Source organism: Thalassophryne amazonica, chromosome 16 (genome assembly GCF_902500255.1).
Source record: "Thalassophryne amazonica chromosome 16, fThaAma1.1, whole genome shotgun sequence".
In the NCBI taxonomy this organism is placed as follows: domain Eukaryota; kingdom Metazoa; phylum Chordata; class Actinopteri; order Batrachoidiformes; family Batrachoididae; genus Thalassophryne; species Thalassophryne amazonica.
This window is the reverse complement of record NC_047118.1, coordinates 23,286,407-23,310,816: the sequence shown is the minus strand read 5'-3', so window position 1 is coordinate 23,310,816 and position 24,410 is coordinate 23,286,407. Positions and strand designations below refer to the sequence as shown.

At 41.1% G+C, this 24,410-nt stretch overlaps 1 protein-coding gene and 1 long non-coding RNA gene across 13 annotated transcripts in view; one reads left to right on the top strand and one right to left on the bottom strand.

Annotated features, from left to right (window-relative positions):
- Positions 1–24,410, top strand: part of LOC117528339 — a 639,388-nt gene that overhangs the window by 264,705 nt on the left and 350,273 nt on the right. The gene's annotated exons all lie outside the window — the stretch shown is intronic.
- spag9a (sperm associated antigen 9a) overlaps positions 1–24,410 on the bottom strand; it is a 70,885-nt gene that overhangs the window by 38,385 nt on the left and 8,090 nt on the right. For 6 of the 12 annotated variants that reach the window (XM_034190941.1, XM_034190942.1, XM_034190945.1 and 3 more), the window contains exons 2-7: positions 19,679–19,799; positions 14,854–14,924; positions 14,661–14,749; positions 14,392–14,542; positions 5,803–5,892; positions 261–396 (exon numbers count right to left, since the gene is read on the bottom strand). In XM_034190941.1, coding sequence (XP_034046832.1) covers positions 261–396; positions 5,803–5,892; positions 14,392–14,542; positions 14,661–14,749; positions 14,854–14,924; positions 19,679–19,799 — 658 coding nt within the window. The remainder of the gene's footprint in view (positions 1–260; positions 397–5,802; positions 5,893–14,391; positions 14,543–14,660; positions 14,750–14,853; positions 14,925–19,678; positions 19,800–24,410) is intronic. The other 6 variants (XM_034190943.1, XM_034190950.1, XM_034190948.1 and 3 more) reach the window with 4 other exon arrangements.

Sequence of the window (24,410 nt, the reverse complement as noted above, 5' to 3'; positions counted from 1 at the left end):
TCAATTATTTGTTTGAAATTGCAAAATAAAACAAAAGTACAACACTATAAGATTGAAATACGATCGAACTGGTACATTTTTCAGCAACATTTCAGTTCATTTTTTTAGAAATCTGTGTGGGCAGGAGAGGAAATTTGAACCTGAGAGCCGAGAGGAAATGTGCAGTGTTGTGCACATTTGCACTGCCCAGAACTCTGTTGCCATTGAAAAACAAATATTTATATATTGAGGAAAAGTATCTTCACAGTGTTGGACCCTACCCACTGATATGGATCTAGTCCCAGGCGCTGCCTGAACCTCCGTGTTCTTACTGTTTCCATCCTCCCTTTCCACGTCCGAGGCCGTTGTAGACATCGGAGTGGCTGATTTGGAGCAGCTGAAGTCTGACAGCTCATCCTGTGGTGACAATACATTGGTTTAATGAAGCATTTATACAGCACAAGGGTCAAGACTAGGGTCCCTTTATTAAGAGAGTAGCATCAACTGAGAACATGGTGTCATTTTGAGGCCATATGGGCTGAACTACTGAATTTATATTTAATCAAATTTATATAAATTTACCATTTATGATGATTTTTTTTAATTAATGTAAAGCCTGATTTATGCTTCTGCTCCTCTGTAACTACATGTCATGCAATGACAGGTGACAGTTTTAAAATTCTCCGTTGCTGGATTATGCTTTATTCTGGATTAATTTGACCCTCAACAAGCTTTTCTTTCTACAATCATCAATCAATCAATCAACTTTTTTCTTGTATAGCGCCAAATCACAACAAACAGTTGCCCCAAGGCGCTCCACATTGCAAGGCAAGGCCATACAATAATTATGAAACACAGTCTACGTCTAAAGCAACATAACCAAGGGATGGTCCAGGGTCACCCGATCCAGCCCTAACTATAAGCCTTAGCGAAAAGGAAAGTTTTAAGCCTAATCTTAAAAGTAGAGAGGGTATCTGTCTCCCTGATCTGAATTGGGAGCTGGTTCCACAGGAGAGGAGCCTGAAAGCTGAAGGCTCTGCCTCCCATTCTACTCTTACAAACCCTAGGAACTACAAGTAAGCCCGCAGTCTGAGAGCGAAGCGCTCTAATGGGGTAATATGGTACTATGAGGTCCCTAAGATAAGATGGGACCTGATTATTCAAAACCTTATAAGTAAGAAGAAGAATTTTAAATTCTATTCTAGCATTAACAGGAAGCCAATGAAGGGAGGCCAACACGGGTGAGATATGCTCTCTCCTGCTAGTCCCCGTCAGTACTCTAGCTGCAGCATTCTGAACCAACTGAAGGCTTTTTAGGGAACTTTTAGGACAACCTGATAATAATGAATTACAATAGTCCAGCCTAGAGGAAACAAATGCATGAATTAGTTTTTCAGCATCACTCTGAGACAAGACCTTTCTGATTTTAGAGATATTGCGTAAATGCAAAAAGGCAGTCCTACATATTTGTTTAATATGCGCTTTGAATGACATATCCTGATCAAAAATAACTCCAAGATTTCTCACAGTATTACTAGAGATCAGGGAAATGCCATCCAGAGTAACGATCTGGTTAGACACCATGCTTCTAAGATTTGTGGGGCCAAGTACAATAACTTCAGTTTTATCTGAGTTTAAAAGCAGGAAATTAGAGGTCATCCATGTCTTTATGTCTGTAAGACAATCCTGCAGTTTAGCTAATTGGTGCGTATCCTCTGGCTTCATGGATAGATAAAGCTGGGTATCATCTGCGTAACAATGAAAATTTAAGCAATACCGTCTAATAATACTGCCCAAGGGAAGCATGTATAAAGTGAATAAAATTGGTCCTAGCACAGAACCTTGTGGAACTCCATAATTAACTTTAGTCTGTGAAGAAGATTCCCCATTTACATGAACAAACTGTAATCTATTAGACAAATATGATTCAAACCACCGCAGCGCAATGCCTTTAATACCTATGACATGCTCTAATCTCTGTAATAAAATTTTATGGTCAACAGTATCAAAAGCAGCACTGAGGTCCAACAGAACAAGCACAGAGATAAGTCCACTGTCCGAAGCCATAAGAAGATCATTTGTAACCTTCACTAATGCTGTTTCTGTACTATGATGAATTCTAAAACCTGACTGAAACTCTTCAAATAGACCATTCCTCTGCAGGTGATCAGTTAGCTGTTTTACAACTACCCTCTCAAGAATCTTTGAGAGAAAAGGAAGGTTGGAGATTGGCCTATAATTAGCTAAGATAGCTGGGTCAAGTGATGGCTTTTTAAGTAATGGTTTAATTACTGCCACCTTAAAGGCCTGTGGTACATAACCAACTAACAAAGATAGATTGATCATATTTAAGATTGAAGCATTAAATAATGGTAGGACTTCCTTGAGCAGTCTGGCAGGAATGGGGTCTAATAAGCATGTTGATGGTTTGGATGAAGTAACTAATGAAAATAACTCAGACAGAACAATCGGAGAGAAAGAGTCTAACCAAATACCGGCATCACTGAAAGCAGCCAAAGATAACGATACATCTTTGGGATGGTTATGAGTAATTTTTTCTCTAATAGTCAAAATTTTGTTAGCAAAGAAAGTCATGAAGTCATTACTAGTTAAAGTTAATGGAATACTCAGCTCAATAGAGCTCTGACTCTTTGTCAGCCTGGCTACAGTGCTGAAAAGAAACCTGGGGTTGTTCTTATTTTCTTCAATTAGTGATGAGTAGAAAGATGTCCTAGCTTCACGAAGGGCTTTCTTATAGAGCAACAAACTCTTTTTCCAGGCTAAGTGAAGATCTTCTAAATTAGTGAGACGCCATTTCCTCTCCAACTTACGGGTTATCTGCTTTAAGCTACGAGTTTGTGAGTTATACCACGGAGTCAGACACTTCTGATTTAAAGCTCTCTTTTTCAGAGGAGCTACAGCATCCAAAGTTGTCTTCAATGAGGATGTAAAACTATTGACAAGATACTCTAACTCCCTTACAGAGTTTAGGTAGCTACTCTGCTCTGTGTTGGTATATGACATTAGAGAACATAAAGAAGGAATCATATCCTTAAACCTAGTTACAGCGCTTTCTGAAAGACTTCTAGTGTAATGAAACTTATTCCCCACTGCAGGGTAGTCCATCAGGGTAAATGTAAATGTTATTAAAAAATGATCAGACAAAAGGGAGTTTTCAGGGAATACTGTTAAGTCTTCTATTTCCATACCATAAGTCAGAACAAGATCTAAAATATGATTAAAGTGGTGGGTGGACTCATTTACTTTTTGAGCAAAGCCGATAGAGTCTAATAATAGATTAAATGCAGTGTTGAGGCTGTCATTCTCAGCATCTGTGTGGATGTTAAAATCGCCCACTATAATTATCTTATCTGAGCTAAGCACTAAGTCAGACAAAAGGTCTGAAAATTCACAGAGAAACTCACAGTAACGACCAGGTGGACGATAGATAATAACAAATAAAACTGGTTTTTGGGACTTCCAATTTGGATGGACAAGACTAAGATACAAGCTTTCAAATGAATTAAAGCTCTGTCTAGGTTTTTGATTAATTAATAAGCTGGAACGGAAGATTGCTGCTAATCCTCCGCCCCGGCCCGTGCTACGAGCATTCTGACAGTTAGTGTGACTCGGGGGTGTTGACTCATTTAAACTAACATATTCATCCTGCTGTAACCAAGTTTCTGTTAGGCAGAATAAATCAATACGTTGATCAATTATTATATCATTTACCAACAGGGACTTAGAAGAAAGAGACCTAATGTTTAATAGACCACATTTAACTGTTTTAGTCTGTGGTGCAATTGAAGGTGCTATATTATTTTTTCTTTTTGAAGTTTTATGCTTAAATAGATTTTTGCTAGTTATTGGTGGTCTGGGAGCAGGCACCGTCTCTACGGGGATGGGGTAATAGGGGGATGGCAGGGGGAGAGAAGCTGCAGAGAGGTGTATAAGACCACAGCTCTGCCTCCTGGTCCCAACGCTAGACAGTCACAGTTTGGAGGATCCCAAAAAATTGGCCAGATTTCTAGAAATGAGAGCTGCTCCCTCTAAAGTGGGATGGATGCCGTCTCTCCTAACAAGACCAGGTTTTCCCCAGAAGCTTTGCCAATTATCAATGAAGCCCACCTCATTTTTTGGACACCACTCAGACAGCCAGCAATTCAAGGAGAACATGCGGCTAAACATGTCACTCCCAGTCTGATTGGGGAGGGGCCCAGAGAAAACAACAGAGTCCGACATTGTTTTTGCAAAGTTACACACCGATTCAATGTTAAATCATCTAAATCATCACCTTCAATTCAAAGATAAGCTGTACAATTTCCTCTTTTTCCAACTCTGTTGTAAATTTACAGACTTTTCTGCCAAATGTAATCTGCGTGTGCACTGCAAAAACTATTAAAATTTGAGCAGAAGGAGTAAAAGAAGAAAAGTGTCAAATCACAGCCTTTTGTGGTGTCTGATTTAACAGGTGCACATCAGGCTGCGGGTCCGAGTCTGAGCACGGTGTGAAAAAAAGTCTGGCTTTTAATCACGGAAATGACTCCGGTCCCACATGTGAGGGGTTTTTAATGGAAATGCATTGTGGTTGGACAGGGCATTTTATCCGATGTGAGCGAGAAATCCATTATACAATATCCGTTACATATGGGGTTTACTACATGGAAAACAATACAAAAACATTGGGACTTTTTTTTGTCCGGTGAATATCCACTTTATATCCACGAAAGCACCAAGATTAGATTTGGTGGTATATGGATACTGGGTGGTCAGAGGAAGAGATGTTGCACAAGGCACACAGTTGCTTCACCTCAGGGAGCTTTAGTGGATGACTGCTGCTTCCACTCCTGCACTTTGACGCCATGCATCCAGAACTCTTCCCCCACCAGAAAACCTCTCAATTCTAATTTTGCCATCTAAATAGCAATCAATCAGTTGCAGGCAGACCTGCCTCTTACAGGAAATAACAGGTGACACTGATTATTTAATGTTGTCACTAAAATTAGCCCATGAATTGAGGAAGTAAACACTGCCCCTTTGAGTCCGATTACCTATTTCACACTAAGATTATGTGCTGTGTGAATAGCAAAGTGGAACTGGACATGTCCTCAATGCAGTTGCGCTATGCGCCATAGGCCATGCACCACAAATCATCAAGATAGGGCCCAAAGAGATCAAAAAGAGCAAATACACAAACAAAAAAGAAGCCACATCAAGTCAACACACAAATACAGACAGCAAGTCCACAAAACATTTACATGTTGCTAAAATATCAATTCAACATAAACACAAATGGAAGGAATCACTCAACATCTATTTAGGAGACAACAGTAGTACTCACATGAGGCTCAAAAACAGGAAAAATTTTAATTTGGACATCAGAAATCTATATTAGCTCTTGTATGTCTACAGAAAATGATCTAAACTAATGATGGCGTGGTACCGATGCCTCCAGGAATGAGGCAGGAAAAGCAAAAACTCACAACGTAGAAACTATCATGCAGCGTAAATTAAATGAAAACCAAATGATGGCTAGATGCAACAATCCTCTTATCAAATTTAACAGTGTTTTCTGTGTTTTAAATTAATACAGGACACTTAGATTTATAAAGGCCTTGATGTTGCTGAGAGATAGGATATAGTTGCATGTAGCGTGATGCACAAAGTGAGAGGCGACTTTTGAAAAGATGAAACAGCACAGTGGAGAAGACTACTGAAGTCTACACACGCTTACACGCACAGACAGACACAGACAGTACTATCCATGGCCAATGCAGGCGTGCTGCTGCTGGCATGTTGGCCAAACATCACTCATACAACTACCTTGCAGTCGTCTGCCAGTGAATTCCCCCAAGTAGAGTCCTGTGCACTCTTACCCTCCCTTTTCTTTGAGGGCTCGTTCAGGTCCAACTGCTTGGGGTAAAAGTCAGAATAAAGCTTACATGTGCAGAAGCAGATCAACAGATATGCACACACCACACAGTGCACATGTCTGTGAATCGAGTGTAAGAACACACATGCATGTGTTAAAGTATATTACATGTAGATTTCATATGTGTTTATAAACATACATGATTGATGCTTTCCATTTTTTAAATATCCCGCTGCATACTGAGCAATACATTTCTTTTAACTACATCACAATACTCACAAAAGCATCACAATGAATTAAACGTCATGACTCATTACTCAGATTTACCCTCTATTTACACTGTATTTTTAAAATTTCAAAGGTAATAAAAAATTAAGTGACAAAGAATTTTGATGAAACTCAGATGCAGATGTGTCAAGACGACTGTTGTGTGTTGGGGGGGTGTGGCTGGATGTTTTGGTGTTCTTTTCTTTTCTTTGCTCTTCAAGTGGCATGGAAACTGATTCTTCTGTGGAGAGGGTGCTGGCTGAAGAGTCCTCACCCTCATCAACATCATGTGAAGCACCTGTGACTGGTGCACACATGCAACCTTAAAGACTTTCAGCTGAAGCAGATAATTGGATGGCGTTCTGCATTTAAGGCATGTGTGATTCAAGCAGAACTGCCGGGAACTCTACCTTGTGATGTCCATTTGTGAGACGCTGAGGACCGCGCCTGGGTTTGACACATCGAGCCCGTGAAGCAAGGAAGGGTGAGGACACATGCTGTCAGCACACATTAAAGGTGATTAAGTGTTCGACTAATTGTTGATAGTAACTTGGTGTTTTGTTACGCAGTATACTGGAATTGTGATGAGAATTGTGCAGCTTGCTTCTCACTGCTGTGGCGTGCAGGATAAGTGATCCTCCACCTGTTGTGAGAAGCTGCTCATTTGCATAAAGTTAAAAAATACAGACCTGAATGTGTTGCTGATAGCGTGTGTCTTTTGAAAGATATTGTTGTAACTGCTGACTTACCTCACCTCTTCTTTGCTTCACAGAGAGTCAGTTTGTCGTGTCCACCTGGGGGGTGTTTGGCGGTGGTAGTGGGTCCAGGAGCGCTGGGCTTTGATCCTTGCGGGCGCTGGAGAGCGTGCCAACAGTCACTCCACCAGAGGGACGCTGTTTTTGTTTTTACACCTTTTATGCACAGTGGGTGAAATAAATATATTGTTTTTGGAACCGCTTTTCTGGTTATTTGTAGCGTTGGGTTCCGTCTGACGCAGGTCCGCTCCTCAACCCGCGTCGACACATAACAGTAGTTCCCGGCCATTCCATAATGGACCCAGCGGCAGAGGCGGTTCCTTTTGCCGAAAAAGTTCAAGAACACTTGGAGAAAATATGGGAGCAATTACAGCATCTCGCAAACCAAATTAAACAAACAGACGCCCGTATTACGGAGCTTGCAGCGCAAGCCGCTCCGCTTCCTGCTGCTCCAGCTGCGGCATCATCGATACTAGTGCAGATAACTCCGTCACCCAGAGATTCGGCGTCCGAACCGATTGTTTGTCGTCCGGAGCCTTGTGCGGTGATGCAATGCTCTCTGGTTCTGCTCAGTCAGGTTGGAGCGCCGCAGCTTTACGAGGAATGTTTGTAGATGGGTTAAATGAGTCATTAAAAGACGAGCCGGCAGTCCGTGATGAGCCAAACGATTTAGATGAGCTAATATCGTTGGTGATTCGTCTAGATGATCGGATGAAGGAGCGTGGACGCGAGAGAGGACGCCCATCAGAGCGGGTTTTTTCATCTCGGGGCTTTCCCCGACACAGATTTGGGCCGCCTCTTCTTCGCCCCACTGAAGCTCCTCCGACGGGACCTCTGGCTCCTCCTGTTGACGAGCCCATGCGGCTCGGACCAGCAGAGATTACTGTATTGCCCCGACATGTAAGCGTCAAGAGAAATAATGGTGACGTATCTCCAAGTGTTCTGGGACAGGCAAAATAACACACATAAAAAAAAAAATTTAAATAAAAAAAAATTTAGCACGAGTAAATGTTTTGTTTTCTTTAAATAGGGGTTATAATTGTATGGGGAGTCAGAGGCGTATCTGGTGGAGTGATTGTTGGGCAGTTAGAAGTCCGCCTGGGCTCACTTAATCGTTAATTTTTTGTGTTTTTAGGTATTTTCTGGTTGGGTTGTTGGGTCGTTTTATTTTGTTATTTCTCTACATCCCTAACCCCAACCTCACTTGCCCCAAGACCGTTTGTCTTGTGGGTTGTGGGGTGGTGCAGGTTGGTCACGCTGAGCATTCTCAGAAGACCTCTGCACCTGGGGGGGGGGGGTGTTAGAGGCGTTTTTCTTGGTTTGGTTAGGGCCCGGTTCCACTCCAGCCTCAGTGAGCCTTTGTACCATTCGTCATTGGTGTTGCCGGGGTGTGGTGCAGCGGAGACTTACCTCGGTCGGAGGGGTGGGCCGATCTGTTGCCGTTCGCCATTTCGGTAGTTCCACCCCTCCCGAGAGGCTGGGGTATGGTCGAGTTGGGGCACCGGACGCATTTCCGGTTCTCTGCTGCACCTTGGGGTTGGAGCTGGGTTAGTTTTTCCTGTTCCCTTCTCCGGCTTAATGTTTTGAGCCGTTCGCCAAAGTTGAGCCGCCGAGGGGCTCTGGGAGGGACCCGGGGTCTTTCGGGGTGCCGGGGAGGGTAACAGGGTTTACGGTCATTTTATATCCCCCCGGGGTTGTTTTTGGTAGTCCTCCGGGGGTTGATTTTTGATTTTGTTCTGTTTCCTTCTGGGTTCCACCTCCAGGGTTGATGGGACGGTCCTCTGGGGGGGAATTGGCTTGGGGCCAACTAGCCAAATGTGACCGGGTCTGGGGTTCCGGGGTTGTGGGGAGGGTACCTCCTGGGGTTGATGGTACGGTCCTCTGGGGGGCGCCGTTTGCTCCATGTACACCTGGGGACCTTTGTGGGATTTTGGTTCTGGCTGTTCCTCCTGGAACTGGCGATGAAGGCCTTCTGGGGGGGGGTTGGGCTCTGCAGGTCATTCTGGGGGGGTTGTTTGTTGTTTTTCTTTTATGCATTTATGTTTGTATTGTGTTTGTGGGGCTGTGTTGGGTGTTTGCATTTGGGAGTTTTTCTTTTCTTCCCGGGGTTTGATGGGACGGTCCCCTGGGGAGGTTTTGGGTGGGTTTTATGTTTTTTTTTTTTTTTTTTTTCTGTGTTGAATTGTACTGGGGAATGTTTTGGGGCTTTTGTTGATTCCAGCCGGCCTTCCAGCTGCGGTGCCTGTCCTGCTGTCTGTGGTGGACCTTAGGAGCGTGGTGCTGTCTGCTTCCTGACGTGGACCCCGGAGGGAGGTGCTGTTCTCGGGCCTGGTCTGTTCGGTCGCCGGGAGGCTTCCTGTTGATGGGGGGGGTACTGTTGTGTGTTGGGGGGGGGTGTGGCTGGATGTTTTGGTGTTCTTTTCTTTGCTCTTCAGGTGGCATGGAAACTGATTCTTCTGTGGAGAGGGTGCTGGCTGAAGAGTCCTCATCAACATCATGTGAAGCACCTGTGACTGGTGCACACATGCAACCTTAAAGACTTTCAGCTGAAGCAGATAATTGGATGGCGTTCTGCATTTAAGGCATGTGTGATTCAAGCAGAACTGCCGGGAACTCTACCTTGTGATGTCCATTTGTGAGACGCTGAGGACCGCGCCTGGGTTTGACACATCGAGCCCGTGAAGCAAGGAAGGGTGAGGACACATGCTGTCAGCACACATTAAAGGTGATTAAGTGTTCGACTAATTGTTGATAGTAACTTGGTGTTTTGTTACGCAGTATACTGGAATTGTGATGAGAACTGTGCAGCTTGCTTGTCACTGCTGTGGCGTGCAGGATAAGTGATCCTCCACCTGTTGTGAGAAGCTGCTCATTTGCATAAAGTTAAAAAATACAGACCTGAATGTGTTGCTGATAGCGTGTGTCTTTTGAAAGATATGGTTGTAACTGCTGACTTACCTCACCTCTTCTTTGCTTCACAGAGAGTCAGTTTGTCGTGTCCACCTGGGGGGTGTTTGGCGGTGGTAGTGGGTCCAGGAGCGCTGGGCTTTGATCCTTGCGGGCGCTGGAGAGCGTGCCAACAGTCACTCCACCAGAGGGACGCTGTTTTTGTTTTTACACCTTTTATGCACAGTGGGTGAAATATATTGTTTTTGGAACCGCTTTTCTGGTTATTTGTAGCGTTGGGTTCCGTCTGACGCAGGTCCGCTCCTCAACCCGCGTCGACACATAACAACGACAAGGCGAAAAGCTCATTTTTCGCTGATCAAATGCTAGTAAATGCACACAAAATTTAAGCAACACTCAAAATAATACCAAATACTGTTGCATACTGAGCCAAACAAAGAGATATTCAAGAAAATATCTGCATTTGCAAAAGTGTACCATATCAAATGTATTATAGTTCTGTAGAATGATGAATTAGCATTCAGTCATTACAAATTTTAAAGAGTACAAATTTTAACTATCACTTTAAAAAAACAATTTTACAGAGTACCAGTTATATTACATTTTACAGCACCGTGCAAAGTTTACACTGCCCCCCGCCCCACAAAAAAATATATATATTTCTGGGGGTTTTTTTTGTCTTCATTATTGAGCCAACTGAAAGTCGAACTTTAAATAACCAATTATTCCTATTCCAACAGAAATAAAAATGAGATTTTTTTTAAACTTCTTCAAGAAAAAAAAAATTACAAAATAGAAACCTCTTTCCAATTAATTAATAATGTTGTTATTATTATTAACAATAATAATAATAACAACTTCATTGCATCTGGTGCATGACTGCACAAATATACTGGAAGTATTGATGATCATTTAAGTAAATAAATAACATACAACCTGATATCATAATCGGGAGGAAACCACCAAAAACAAATATTGTATCTTTTAAAAAAGGGGGGAAAGACAGAAATGGGAAATAATCAATTACAAAGTGAAAAAAGCATCTTCAAATAATGAAAACAATTAATAACAGAAAAATAATTAATTCCATAGGTGTGCTGCCAGGTACATGATCATAGAATAAGCAGGAGTTGTTGCTTATCGTAAAAAAAGAAAAGAATTATGTACAACCTAATATTATCATATATTACAAAAGACTACCAAAAAATAGCTTTATTTTAAAAATTATCCATTTCATACCGTATAGCTTTACTAAATATCATATTTAGCAGTTTATTGTTATGTTCCCAGTGTTTTAGACAAATTAGTGCTTTCAGTGATTTGTTTAAGTGGCATTGCTTTGTTTTAGGGGATTCTGACTAAAACTAATTGCAATGACTTAACAGCCAAACCAGCTTTAAGACAATGGAATGTTTTACTGACATGAGACATATTACAGATGGTGGTGAGTGCATGAAGAAATATGATGTCACTGTTTCACTTAACTATGTATTTAAAAGGCCACGGCTCAACAATAACTGTCCAGTGGTACAGGACCAATCATACCCGCTCCTCTTTCTCCCTCAGTGAGTGGCTGCAAGCCATACAGCACCATCACTCCCATCATGCATCACACCACAGAGCGAATGTCCCAGTTTTAACAAAAACGTAGCACGCAAATTAAATGATCAGCTCATAACTGCTACGCATACATTTCTATCCACAACCACTGCTTAAACAAGAAGCATTAAAATCTGGAGTACGTAGCCTCCATATGAGAAGGAAAGATCAATAAAACCGCACATCATCGCATGGTAAAAGCCCAACATTTGCTAGAATATTATAACATGTGCATCAAATAGGAAATTGTTACAAAGATGAATATTCAAGAATACATGTGCCTGAATGATCTGCTGCACAGAGGAAAAGGCACACATTTGCATATCTTTCAATAGCTAAAGAGAGGATGTCTGAGAACAGAGATCGCCTTGTCAGACACCAACTAAAATACATGTAAGCACCCCCACCCCTTTTCATTGGCTCTCTATTTTTACTGGTTTCAAAGCTCAGTCTCCTTTTTCTTCTCATGCCGCCAAAGCAGTTGAAAACATTCACCAGGGAGAGGCGCTGAAGTGATCCTGTGTCAGTCTGTTTTTAACAGACAGATACTGATGACACAGAGTTAAAGCAGTGTGTTATTTTGAAGTGGTTAAAAGCCAGTTATTACATAATTTATCAAGAATTTAGTGACCAGAACAGTGATGAGATCAGAATTCATGATGCCTAGTACAGTGCCCGTAGGAAGTTTGTATTCCGATAGAAAATTGAGAGTTTAAGTTGATTTCTCGTGGATGGTTGTATGAGGCTATGTTTGATGGTGGTATGTAGAAAGAGGTGTACTTATGCTACATTATATTATTATTTAAACATAGTATTTCTTTTTTTTTTTATCAGTTTTATTATCAATAATATGAATATGAAACGATTCCTATTAAACAGGTTACTGGAAGACAGTCAGACAAAATTAAACAGAACATTTAGAATATTTAAAAGAGCAAATCAGTGCCCCACCTCCTGAACACAGTTTATTTAAACAGCAAATATATTTAATTCAGCTTACGTACTTAATAAAATGTTGTACAAATTGTGGGAAAAATAGAACATTTCATTCAGCTTATGTACTTACTGAAATGTTGTACAAATAGTGGGAAATTTGCTGATGTTATCAAAAACAGATTTTAGCTAACATCTCCTCAGTGTTGTCAAGCTAAAAAGTATTTGCTGGGATGCTGGCATTAAACATTTTATTGTGAAACAGTGCGAGCGACATGAAGTATCTGATGTTGTTTAACTTTGCTACCAGTAACATCAGCGGCAGCCATGCCATCTTGGAAGTCCAAATGTTGCAATGTTATTCAAAATAAAGGTTTCAAAATAAATGTTTTGAAAATTAATCCACAAATTTTTCATAATAAAGGATGCACATCATCGTGCCATGCACAAGTCATATCTGAAATCTGAGGTCTATCTGACAAACAGAGAGATATGCCAGCCACATACCCACACACAGACGTTTCTTGCTTTATAGATAGATGACTGTATGTCATACTAGACAGAACAGGTCTGTATATACACTCAATAGCCACTTTATTAGATACACCTTGGTAGTACTAGGTTGGACCCCCCTTTGCCTTTAGAACTGTCTTAATTCTTCATGCTATAGATTCACCGAGGTGTTGGAAACATTCTTCAGAGATGTTAGTCCATAGTGACATGATGGCATTATGCAGTCACCCATTCAACCAGTCTGCCCATTCTCCTCTGACCTCTGACATCAACAAGGTATTTTCTCCACACAATTGGATAATTGGATATCTTCTCTTTTGCGCACTATTCTCTGGAAACCCTAGAGATGGTTGTGAGTGAAAATCCCAGGAGATCAGCAGTTTCTGACATACTCAGACCAGCCCAACAACCACGTCATGTTCAAAGTCACTTAAATGTCCTTTCTTCCCCATTCTGGTGCTCAGTTTGAACTTCAGTAAGTCATTTTCACCACGTTAGATCCCTAAATGCATTGAGTCGCTGCCAAGTGATTGGCTGATCAACTGTTTGTGTTAACAAGCAATTGAACAGGTGTACCTAATAAAGTGGCCAGTGAGTGTGTATTTATCTCCAAATACACAGATAAAGTGTTTAAAATCTCACTGTGAAAAAAAATGCCACAGTTGATTTTAACTCTTAAAATGTTATTTTACCATTTTCCATGTTATTTTTCCAGACTTGACCATACCAGCATTGGTTCAAATCACTACAAGTGTAATTCGACACTGTAAAAATGTAGGTTTAACACTGAGTCAGGTGAAAAACAAGAATTGCTGTTTCTGTGACAGTGCAATTGTCTGTGGTGTTCCTCCAAACAATGCCCCCAAAAAATACACTTTTACATAGTGTTAAAGTATTCTGTTTAATACTGGAAATACAAAAGGTTAACACAATTAAATAATTAATATTTTAGCACTAATGAAAGTGTCTGCAGAAATTCTCACCCATCCAGGTCAATGCACCTCAGTAGGTTGAATCAGGTAAACTACACTTGTTTAGTTCCTTGATGAAACTTTTCTGGATGAAGAGTGAAACATCTTCAAGGAACTAAACAAGTCCAGGTGACCTGATTCAACCTACTTAGATATCACTGAAAGTGTAACTTTAAGTTGTAACTGGTGAGAATTACTGTACTTAAACTCATGAAGTCTTCATTTTAACACTATGCCAGTTTAAATAACGCTGAGGATGTTTCTGTGTAGGATGCATTATTACTAATGACAGACAGTGAAAACAGAAAAAAAAACTATACAGTACCAGTCAAAAGTTTGAACACATTTTCAAAATGTGTCCAAACTTTTGACTGGTACTGCATAGTTTTTTCTATTTTCACTATTTGCCATTATTTTTCCATTTCCTAATACAATTGAATGGGTGACAAACATGTTTGAGAGTACCATATGCACAAACGCACATAAAAAGGTCAATAGTATACAGTATATACATGTTGCCTCTGACAACCCACGAGATAAAGTGTTTAATAAAAAAAAACAAAGGCCATAAAACCAACATGGAGGTGACACCCACCTTGAGACTAGTGTTGGAACGTGGCTGCGCAGAGTCTCCGAATCTCCAGCCATCCGTTCTGGGCGTCTCTGCCCTGCCCGGGAGGTCCGGGATTAGTACAGAAGTCCCACCAGACAACGGGAAGATTCCTAGAGAAAGAGGCCGATCTCTCCTGGAGAGTAATAAAAGCAAACATTTCCTTGATTTGATTGTTGTTCACTAGCCTTCTGACAAAGGGTTTCATTCACAACACATTTATTAACACACACACGTATCCTGTGTGGTTTTACCTGCCCCGACCCACTGTGCTCGACTCCGTGGTCTCATTTATCTGCTGCATTTTGATCCTCTCTACGTGCTCCATGTAATTATGAATCATCTGCCGACAAAAAAAGAACAACAAAAAAAAAGATCTAGTCATGAACGTTGTTCCCAATCACACCTCCTGAAATCTTCCTTCCATTTCCCAGCGTCCACATTTACCTCAGTGTGCCGCTGATGGAGAGAGTTGTATTCCTTCTTAAGCTCCATCTCACGTTCTTCTAACCTGCCAACTGACAGAGAAGATGGCGCTATTCAGTCCATCATTAGGGTGTTCACATGGCAAGACAGCAATGAAGTTGTGTTCCACCCCTTGTCCCTGTCTGGTGTCCTGTCTGTTAAATGTTCTTGATTTTGGTCATTTTATCTTTGTTGTATGCTTTTGCCATTTTTGAGTTCTGCTTTGGTTTTCTGGCACTGATGTTTGGTTGAGTTCTCCTTTTCCTAAGGAATATGCTTTGAGGATCTGTTGCTATGCTCAGAACTCTCAGAAACTGGGAAAGATCCAAACTTCTGGACACATACATTCATGAGATTACCTCGGATACAAATATGAATCACCTATTTAGCCTATGACAGAAAAGCTAGGCTAAAGTTATCTTTTGGGCTAAAAAAAAATCATCAAAAATGTTTTTTTCTGATGTGTGGTGCTGGTAACTTAACTATGTATGTAAAATGTGAATATATTACATATAGCAGTAATGTCTTTTTAAAAACTAATTTTAAAGATGCATTTTCAACATTAGTAACACTGATGTCTCACTAGTCACAAATACAGCTGCTATGGCTGACGTCAACTCGGATATCTTGTATTACCTCCATTTTCTCATGAGTTTCTGAGCGAAAATTCCAGCCCAAATGAGCGTTCAAAGGAATTTTTCCCCAAGCTAGAGGTCAGATTCTCCAACCTTCTGAGTGTTTTCAACACAGCATTACTTAGGGTTTAAGTTATACTCACCCTGGGTTCTTTGTAGGTTGACGTTGCTCTGTTTGTCAGTCTGTGTCAATGTGTTTGTAGGCATGGCCCTGTCACTTGGTGTTCCTTCACAGCTGTGTCACAACATAATCACCACTCTCTCCTCATTACGTGTCACTATTTAAGTTCATCACTGTTCCCCCATAGTTTGCTGGATTATTTCGGCTCCTGCATTCCTGTGTCCCTACATCCTACTGTATCTGTCTACACCTTGAAGCCACATTCCTTTGACTGTTGGACTCCTCCCTGTTTTTTTGGACTGGACTGCACTGATTGATAAAATAAACCATTTTACTTTACATCCTGTGTGCTCACTGTCTGCATTTTGGGTCAAGTTTATATAAATCTTGACAAAATGGGGATTATATTTTGATCATCTTTTTTTCCTAAAAATGTTTAGCATAGCTGTAGGTGTAGAGAGGAGAGCAACTGAACCATTAAAATATACTGTACATAATCATTAACTAACAATGAGATGTCCCATGTTTTGTAAGTACTAATACATGACACTGTTCCACTCTGTTCATGTCTAAAAGCATACTGTAGCATAACACTGCATAAAAATGTGCACTCTGCACTTGAACGATTCTGCTCTGCCAGGCAGCCACTAGGAAAAAGCAACAACAGTCACAGTACTCAAATGGATTTTAATGTTGCAGCAACTTATCAAATGAGAAAAACGTCTAATCCTCGATTAGCATGTCAGATTTAGTAAAGCCATACAGAAAGCTAGAGAGACAGACTATAATACTTGTACACTGTCAATTACAGCTGCTAAAGCTTCTGCTTGGTCTGTAGTGCTGTCTGGCTTTTGTACATAATTTGACCCTACTGCAGGATTTCTTTCTGCTGTATTACATCATCGACATCCTGGAGACATGTACTAAAGTGATGGTAAGGTCTCAGAGCACGTTCTGGTGAACATGTTGCTGCATCCAACACACTGTGAAACTGTGCTAGGTCCTGACTGGCAGCCACCGATCCATTCCATTTCCTGAAAACATCTACTTGTCGGAACCAGGTGATATTTGGGCATCCCCTTGGTCTTTTCAGGTTGCTAGGGTCCACAACACTGAGGCACTTGCATGCTGGATAATGCCCAGGGAAGGGTCCCACATGGCCACAGTGTCATAGCTTACATACCCTCACAGGGCAAGTAGTACACCTCATAGGAGTCTCCCTAAGTAACCATTCATGTGACACAAAGCCATTCAAATGGTACCAAAGGTCCTTTGAAGAGACCTAGTACCAAACATATCTAGTCTTTACCTGAGGTCACTGGTTAGCATACAGGTTTTACAACCATACACTAAGACTGGACAGGAGCCCAAAGATATCCGCATCACCTAACACCTCTGTCCAGTGACCTCATGACTCCATAAACTCTTCCCAGGTGTCTCTCAATCTCAAAGGCTGAGCACCCAGAGACATGAATGTCACTGCTTAGATAAGTTAATCTCTCGACAAATTCAACACTTTCACTACATACAGATACATTTCTGATGGCTGAGTCCAGGGCATTAATGGAAGTCTGGATCTTAGTCTTGATCCAGGACTATCACGAACCAATGCACTCAGACACCTCAGTCAGCTTCTCAAGTTCTGCAAACAGGGTAACCATTGATTCATTGATTCTACAAAGATCAGACAATCATCCACAAAATCATGGACAGTAAATCTGTCCTCACTGGCAAAGGCACATAATTTGTTGGAGTAGTGATGCATAGAACGGATATACAAAAACTTTTTTAAACAGTGACTCTAAAATAACTGTCTTAATAAAACATGTTCAAATTCTAACAGGTCATGTACAATGGAGCTACATAGCACTGTAAACAGTAAATTCAATTATTTTATAATCAGTGCCATCTTGTACTCTGGACAATATGTTAATACTTGGCTGGAAACTTCACCCTGTCCAGAAAAAAATCCAACTCTGTCTTCTGTTGCTACACTACTACTGGTTTTGGTATCGGTACCAACTTAGAAATTTATGCTACTCATCGGACGTAACGTTCCTCTGTCTTCGTCCACTAACACGGCCCTGTCTGTGGACTCTGTTATGGATGGGGGATTCCTCTGAGTGTTCAACTCGCGGACATCAACATAATGACCAATGAATTATTTACTATCCGCAGTACGGTGACTTGCTGATGGTGAATTTGTGGGCAACATTGCTCATTTGTTGCACAGAGCACATACGGTGTGAAGATCTACATTACTCCAGAAGAAAAGGTTGCTTGGTCAGTATTACACTTCAATTTTTCACTGAGCATCTTGTTTCTCTTTGTGTGCTTCAGACAAATTTTGCATATGAAAGAAATGTGTGTAGTGTCATTCTAATGTTGCAGCTGCGCTGTTATACGAGTAGACACTGGTCTATCTATTGTGCAAATCCACAAAATTTGACACAATCTCCTTGCCTGCATTCCATAATCCAAAGTAAGATGGTAAAGTAACACACTGCAGCATTAGGTGGATGGGACTAACTGAAATCCTATAATCCCATTACTGTTGCAAGAGAGTGTGTGTGTGTAATAAGTAAACGTAAGTAGACCTGCATTGAAATAAATGTGGTCAGATTTCAGAAAGAAATAGCTGATATGTATTTATAAGACCCTTGTGAATACAGTAAAGTAAATTTGTAAGCCCAAATTTGTAATTCAGCGGAGAAATCTTCGTTTAAAAATGACAAATTTTCAGCTAAAATTTAGCCCTCTGTGAAAACAGTTTGTACGGCCGTATCATTTCCATGACGTCAGGGACAAGACGACGCGCTCCCGCTTTCAGTCCGATCCCGCATTGAAATTGATTTTATCTGTTAGTAATGTTACTTATACACGTCCTGGTTTCAACATCCAAAAGTAAGCTGCAATGAATGTGAGATACAGATCTGTGTGCTCAGACCAGCAACGACATCGACAGCGGGCGCCGTTCTTCCTCTCCCGTTCTCTGCCTCCGCTGCGCTTATTAAGTCTGCGGGCTCGTTAACGAGCTCGTTAACCGCCGACACGGGCCACTCACACCGCCCGTGTCTGCTTTGCAGCCGGTGTTGTTCGCTGAATCTGACACAACACCGGCTGCAAAGCAGACACGGGATCACCTCTCTGTCTACTGAATGGAGCTGCAGCACACTTGGCACAAGTCCTGAGATTACGCTCGCTGTTTTAATGTGAAGCGGTCGGTTCACCTGTTGCTGCAAGGACAGACTTCTTGCGGCAAAATCCAAAGCACCGCACGTCTTGGCAATCGGAGCCCCAGAGCTCCATGGACGCTGAGAGAGGTTTATATATTTTTAATGACTGGGATTCTTTGCGGGTCTCGCCTCCATATCCCGCGATGGTACCGGAGGCGAAAGACAGTAGATTTTCATTGCGACACCACTCAATCAAACAGGCGTATGAAAAAGTCCCCCAAAATAATTTTCAAGCACAAATAAAAGAAATGTGTACTCACCAAACGTGCTGTAAGACAATATGAAGTTTTAAAAAAGTAGATCCTTCTGTATAAGAAAAGAAAAAGGTGCAGATGCAAACTGACATAAATCCACAAATTACAATTGGCGCAATGCATGCTGGGAGAGGGTCTTGTCCGTAATGTCTCGGCAGCGTCCATGATGAGTGGGACAATTTGCGGAGGGCTAAATGTTAGCTGTAAATTTGTCATTTTCAAATGAAGATTTCTCTGTTGAATGACAGATCTGGGCTTGCAGATTTACTTTACTACATTCAGAAGGATCTCATGTGTAAATGTAAGTCATTTTTTGTTCAAAAAATCTGACTGCATTTTTTTCAATGAAGGTCTCCTTTAAAATAATAATAATTAAAGACAAGTGAGATCATCAGGGAATGAATACCTCAAATTTAAAAATTAGGTCAAATTATTCTTTTTATCAAGTTTTCATAATAAGCTCTATGGTGGACAATGACTACAAGAGGAGCAACAGGCATTAGAGCCTGAGATGAAGCTAATCCATAAAACTTGTGAATGAATGTGTGTGTTTGTGATTACTCTGATCTGCGAAGTTTTTGATCTTGAGTTCCAGCTGTCGAGAGTGGGACTCCATTCTGTCCACGTAAATCTGCAGGTCCTTCTTCTCCTGTTCATGTGTGTCCTCAAATTCAATGAATTTCTACTCGAGGACAAGCACATACACGCACACCCACAAATACATGAAAACACACAAAACAGTCTGGTCAGAGTGGTTAGCAATGTAAAACACACAAAAAATAATTACTGCAAATGCAATTTAAATTATCACGGTAAGAAAACTGATCATCTTGAGGTTGTGTCGATGTCGCCATAACATGGTCTACGGACATTTAGTTTACGAACATCATCTTAGCTCATAATGACCCCATGAAAGTCCAAGACATGTATGGGGGTAAAACTGTCTGACTCAATATCTGTGGGACGGCTTCTTGAAACCAATTGTTTGCCAGGAAATTCCAGTTCCTCTGTGTGTGTGTGTGTGTGTGTGTGTGTGTGTGTGTGTGTGTGTGTGTGTGTGTGTGTGTGTGTGTGTGTGTGTGTGTGTGTGTGTGTGTGTGTGTGTGTGTGTGTGTGTATTGGTGTTCACATCCTGTCTAGTTGAGCCAGCCAAGGCCCTTCATCAGACTATCTTTCATTCTCTGTTGGTAAGGTTAGACCTTACTTGTGTGAAGCGACTTGAGGCAACTTTGTTGTGATTTGGCGCTATATAAATGAAAATAAATTGAAAATGAAATCTGTTCACAGGAGCCACAGTGTGCTTCAAAGCACCGGGAAAAAAAAATTGTACAGTTGACTGAAAAATAATCAATTCTCACAATTTTTTTCCATCTATGCCTGTTTACATCCTACTAAACTGAAATGGCTCCAACGCAAGAAGTGACTCAACGTGCCGAAATCATACAGCCATATGTCTATATTCCTGACATCTAATGACTCCAGTACAATATAAATTAAAAATTGAGCAATCCCACAGGCAATTTGCTAGGCTAGTGACACTAAAACTCACTCCCCAGTGACTAAGGATGACAACTGATAAGATTTTATTGATATCTATCCCATTATAATGAATTGTATTTATTGCTTCAGTTCTTTATCAATTGCCTTCTCTATGCCTGATCAATTTTCTCTGTATCATGGCATCAGAATTTACATCAATCATGTGTTTTTGCAATGTGGAACTGTCAGAAAAACAGGCTGATGTTGGAAATGCTGTCAATATGTAACCTGTCTAGCAGATGGCACTTCGACATAGTTGTCTACAATGTGGTCAAGTATGGCTGGGACCCCATCACCCCTTGGTCACATTAGGTACAAGAGATAAAGTCACTAGCTGCCATTCATTTTCAATCAGAGTGGGAGCTTTACAGTGACAAAAGACAGATGTTCATTATGCTACCGGTTAGGCAGGGCTGAAAAAGACAAGCAGTCTTATTTTATGCAAATGCTGAGTGATGTGACACCACAACTGCCAATCTGAGTGAAGGCAGCGTGACATATGCAGGTTGTTTGTTGGTTATTTTTACACTTATTTATGCTAGAGTTTGTGTTTAAGCTCTAAAACATCAGTCCTCAGTTACAGTTCTGTCATAAAAGTTTGATAATGAAATGTTAGGAATCACAGCCATTTTTAATGTAAATACTGTCAGATATAACGGCATCAAATTATTTTTAATCCCTAATAACTGTATCGTATCAGCCTCCCAAAAACCCATATCGGTCAGGCTCTATTGGTAATGGCTGAAGCTACAACTTCCATGGATTGAAAAATTTGGAACCAGTTCTCAACTGGCACTGGTTCTCAATTCCCATCTGTAGTCTCATCTTTTGCATCTTTAAAGGAATGTAAACAACAATGCTAATTTTCAACCACTTCCTGGCATGGAAGGATGGACTGTGGGTCACACTGACTGCACTGGCATCTGCATGAAACAGTCTCAGTTAGTCCACACTACAAACATAACTGTCATTCAACCATGATAGTACTTTGTCCTTCATGTCGGCTGGGGATGAGTTATACTCTATCGTTATTAATATACATGTCGGCTGGGGATGAGTTATACTCTATCGTTATTAATATACTGAAAGAAATTCTTCCCACAGTAAGAACATAATCCCGCTATTTCCCATGTCTGATGAGTTTGTGCACTGTGCCAAGTTGAGCACATGCACTGAGTGCTAGATTCAGGTCCCCACAGCAAATCTGAGGTGGCTCTGCATGTTGAATTGACACAGGTTTTACCCCGGATGCCTTTCCTGATGCAACTCCACATTACATGGAGAAATGTGGCAGGGGTGGGGTTTGAACAGGGAACCTTCTGCACTGAAACCAAGTGCACTAACCACTTGTCCACCAACCCTGCGATGTCTTGGTCATGTGTGCTGGTGAAATTATGTAATTATTTATCTCGTGCAGACAAATTATTCAAAGCAAATCAAACCATGGGAACAGATCATATGTTGTGGCTACACACAGTATGGCAAGTGCTGCAAGTTTTTCTATCTGTTCCTTTCCATGGCTCCTTCATATGCGCACTGTGGAAGTCTGGTCCGTCAAAGGTTCAGCGCATCTTTTTTCTTCCCTGCAGCTGCTTCCCTTGAGGATTTCCAACAAGGGGACCATCTATCTCCACCTCATACAGATTCTTCATGGACACCTTGTGGATTACACCCACTGGTGGGTGTAATAAATGGTACTACTTTCATATTGTCTTTCATGTTATCACCAAAAATACCATGAAATATTGTGATATCATTTTAAGTCTACACTCTAAACCTAAATGTTCAAATGAATTAAAAAGATTAAGTTGTGTAAACTTAAAGTTTTAAGAAAATGTTTGACTTACTTAAATATTTCAAGTTTGTGTAACATGGTCTTGCTTTATGAGTAAAGTAAACTCAGAATTTTTGATTGACATGAACTAATTGTATATTAAGTAAGCAAAACTTCAAAGTATAACTTAAGCACAACTTAAAAGAATTAAATAATTATATATGGAAATATTTGAGATGACTTTGTGAATATTTTAGCAGCGGTGGTGGCCAAGTAGTTAGTGCGCTTGGTTTTGGTGCAGAGGTTCCTGGTTCAAATCCCACCCCTGCCACATTTCTCTATGTAATGTGGAGTTGCGTCAGGAAAGACATCTGGCGTAAAACGTGTCAGCTCAACTTGTGGATCTACATGTTCCACTTTTATGCAAAAACCCAATGAATGTGGGTCACATATGTGTTCATTTACTTTGACAGGCTTCTCCCTTTTTGCACAAGGTTGCCACAGCAGATCAGGTACGGATCTGCACGTGGATGGAGGATGGGCATGGGTGGCCTTTAACCAGGAACTTTTTGTTTTGAAAGCAAATACATGAAGCACTTGGCCACTATGCTGCTCGTAAGTCTTATTAATTTATTACTGGAAAATGCAAGAGATGTTTCAGTACAGTGTGAGGATGCATTTAAGAGCCTGAATGGTGTGTTGATTCAGCAGCATATAAGAACTGTCTTCATGTGTCTCTTTAAGTAAGGCCTACTGGCCTAGCACCCTGAGCTCTTCATGAATTATCAGGTTTTGTTTTGTTTTTAAACGCAGAACACAGTGTACATTTTCTTTGACTTCTAAAATGTTCCACTTAATTTTTGGCTAAGGAATCTGTGGGAAGTCCAGTCAGCAAGTTCATGTGGAATATTTTAATCATAGAAGTGCAAAAGATGATGTTTGGTGTCAAGGCTATGACCTTGTACATTTAAGCTTGCAAAGAACTCAAGGAGGTTTGGTTCCACCAAAAACCTGGTACTTTTCTGTGCAGTATCCATAACTATCGATTTGTGCCCAGTGGAGGCTGACAGCTGATACATTCAGGGAACATTTTCGGTGTACGTCTGGTCAAGCCTATACTTTCACAGCTTCTCAGAAGACGCACACACACACACAGGGTGGGGTGGGGGGGGTGGGGTGCTCCACAGCGAATGACAAACCTCCATTGGAAGCCCAAGTTGCCCCACTTCTCAAGGTTGTCATCTACCAGGCTGGTAGACTGTAGGGGCCATTGTCTGGACTACAAAAATACATTTCTGGTCATATTTAGCTGTGGCTTGTGGTGGTAGTTCATCATAATGCCGGTATGACATTTTAACACCGCTGCTCTTTTTGTATGAGTCACAATAAAATGGTAGCCACCCCTTGGTGGCCACAGCAGGAACCACCTTAATTCATGGACATGTAGACTGGAGCTCAGCTTTCATAAACATATGTGTATCGATGTTATTTTTGCCAAGGTGCACACTTTTTAATTTACAGAATAAAAAATACAGAGAAACACTTTGGTTGCTGGAAATGGTGTAGTTTGTCCAATGACAGCATTGTTCACAGTGCTGTCAAGCATGGCTGGGATCTCCTTCACCCCTTGGTCACATTAGCTACAAGAAACATAGGGAACGCAACCAGCTGTCATTCATTTTCTCTCAAGGTCGACATTTTACAGCAACAAGAGATGTGATCAACATGACGCCAGCTAGGTGGAAACAGAGTGTAAGTCTCTGCTATGCAAATATAGAGATGTGACAGGGTGACTGCCAATATGAGTGAGCATGACATACATTGTTTGGTTGTTCCTTATAATTATATGTAGTTATAATAACAAAGTTCACGTTTAAGCTGAAAGCATGAAGCCTCAATTACATTTTTTTGTCATAAGGGGTGCTCGACAGTAAGTTGGACTCATTTCCAGTGGGGGTTGGCCTCCGCCAGGGCTGCGCC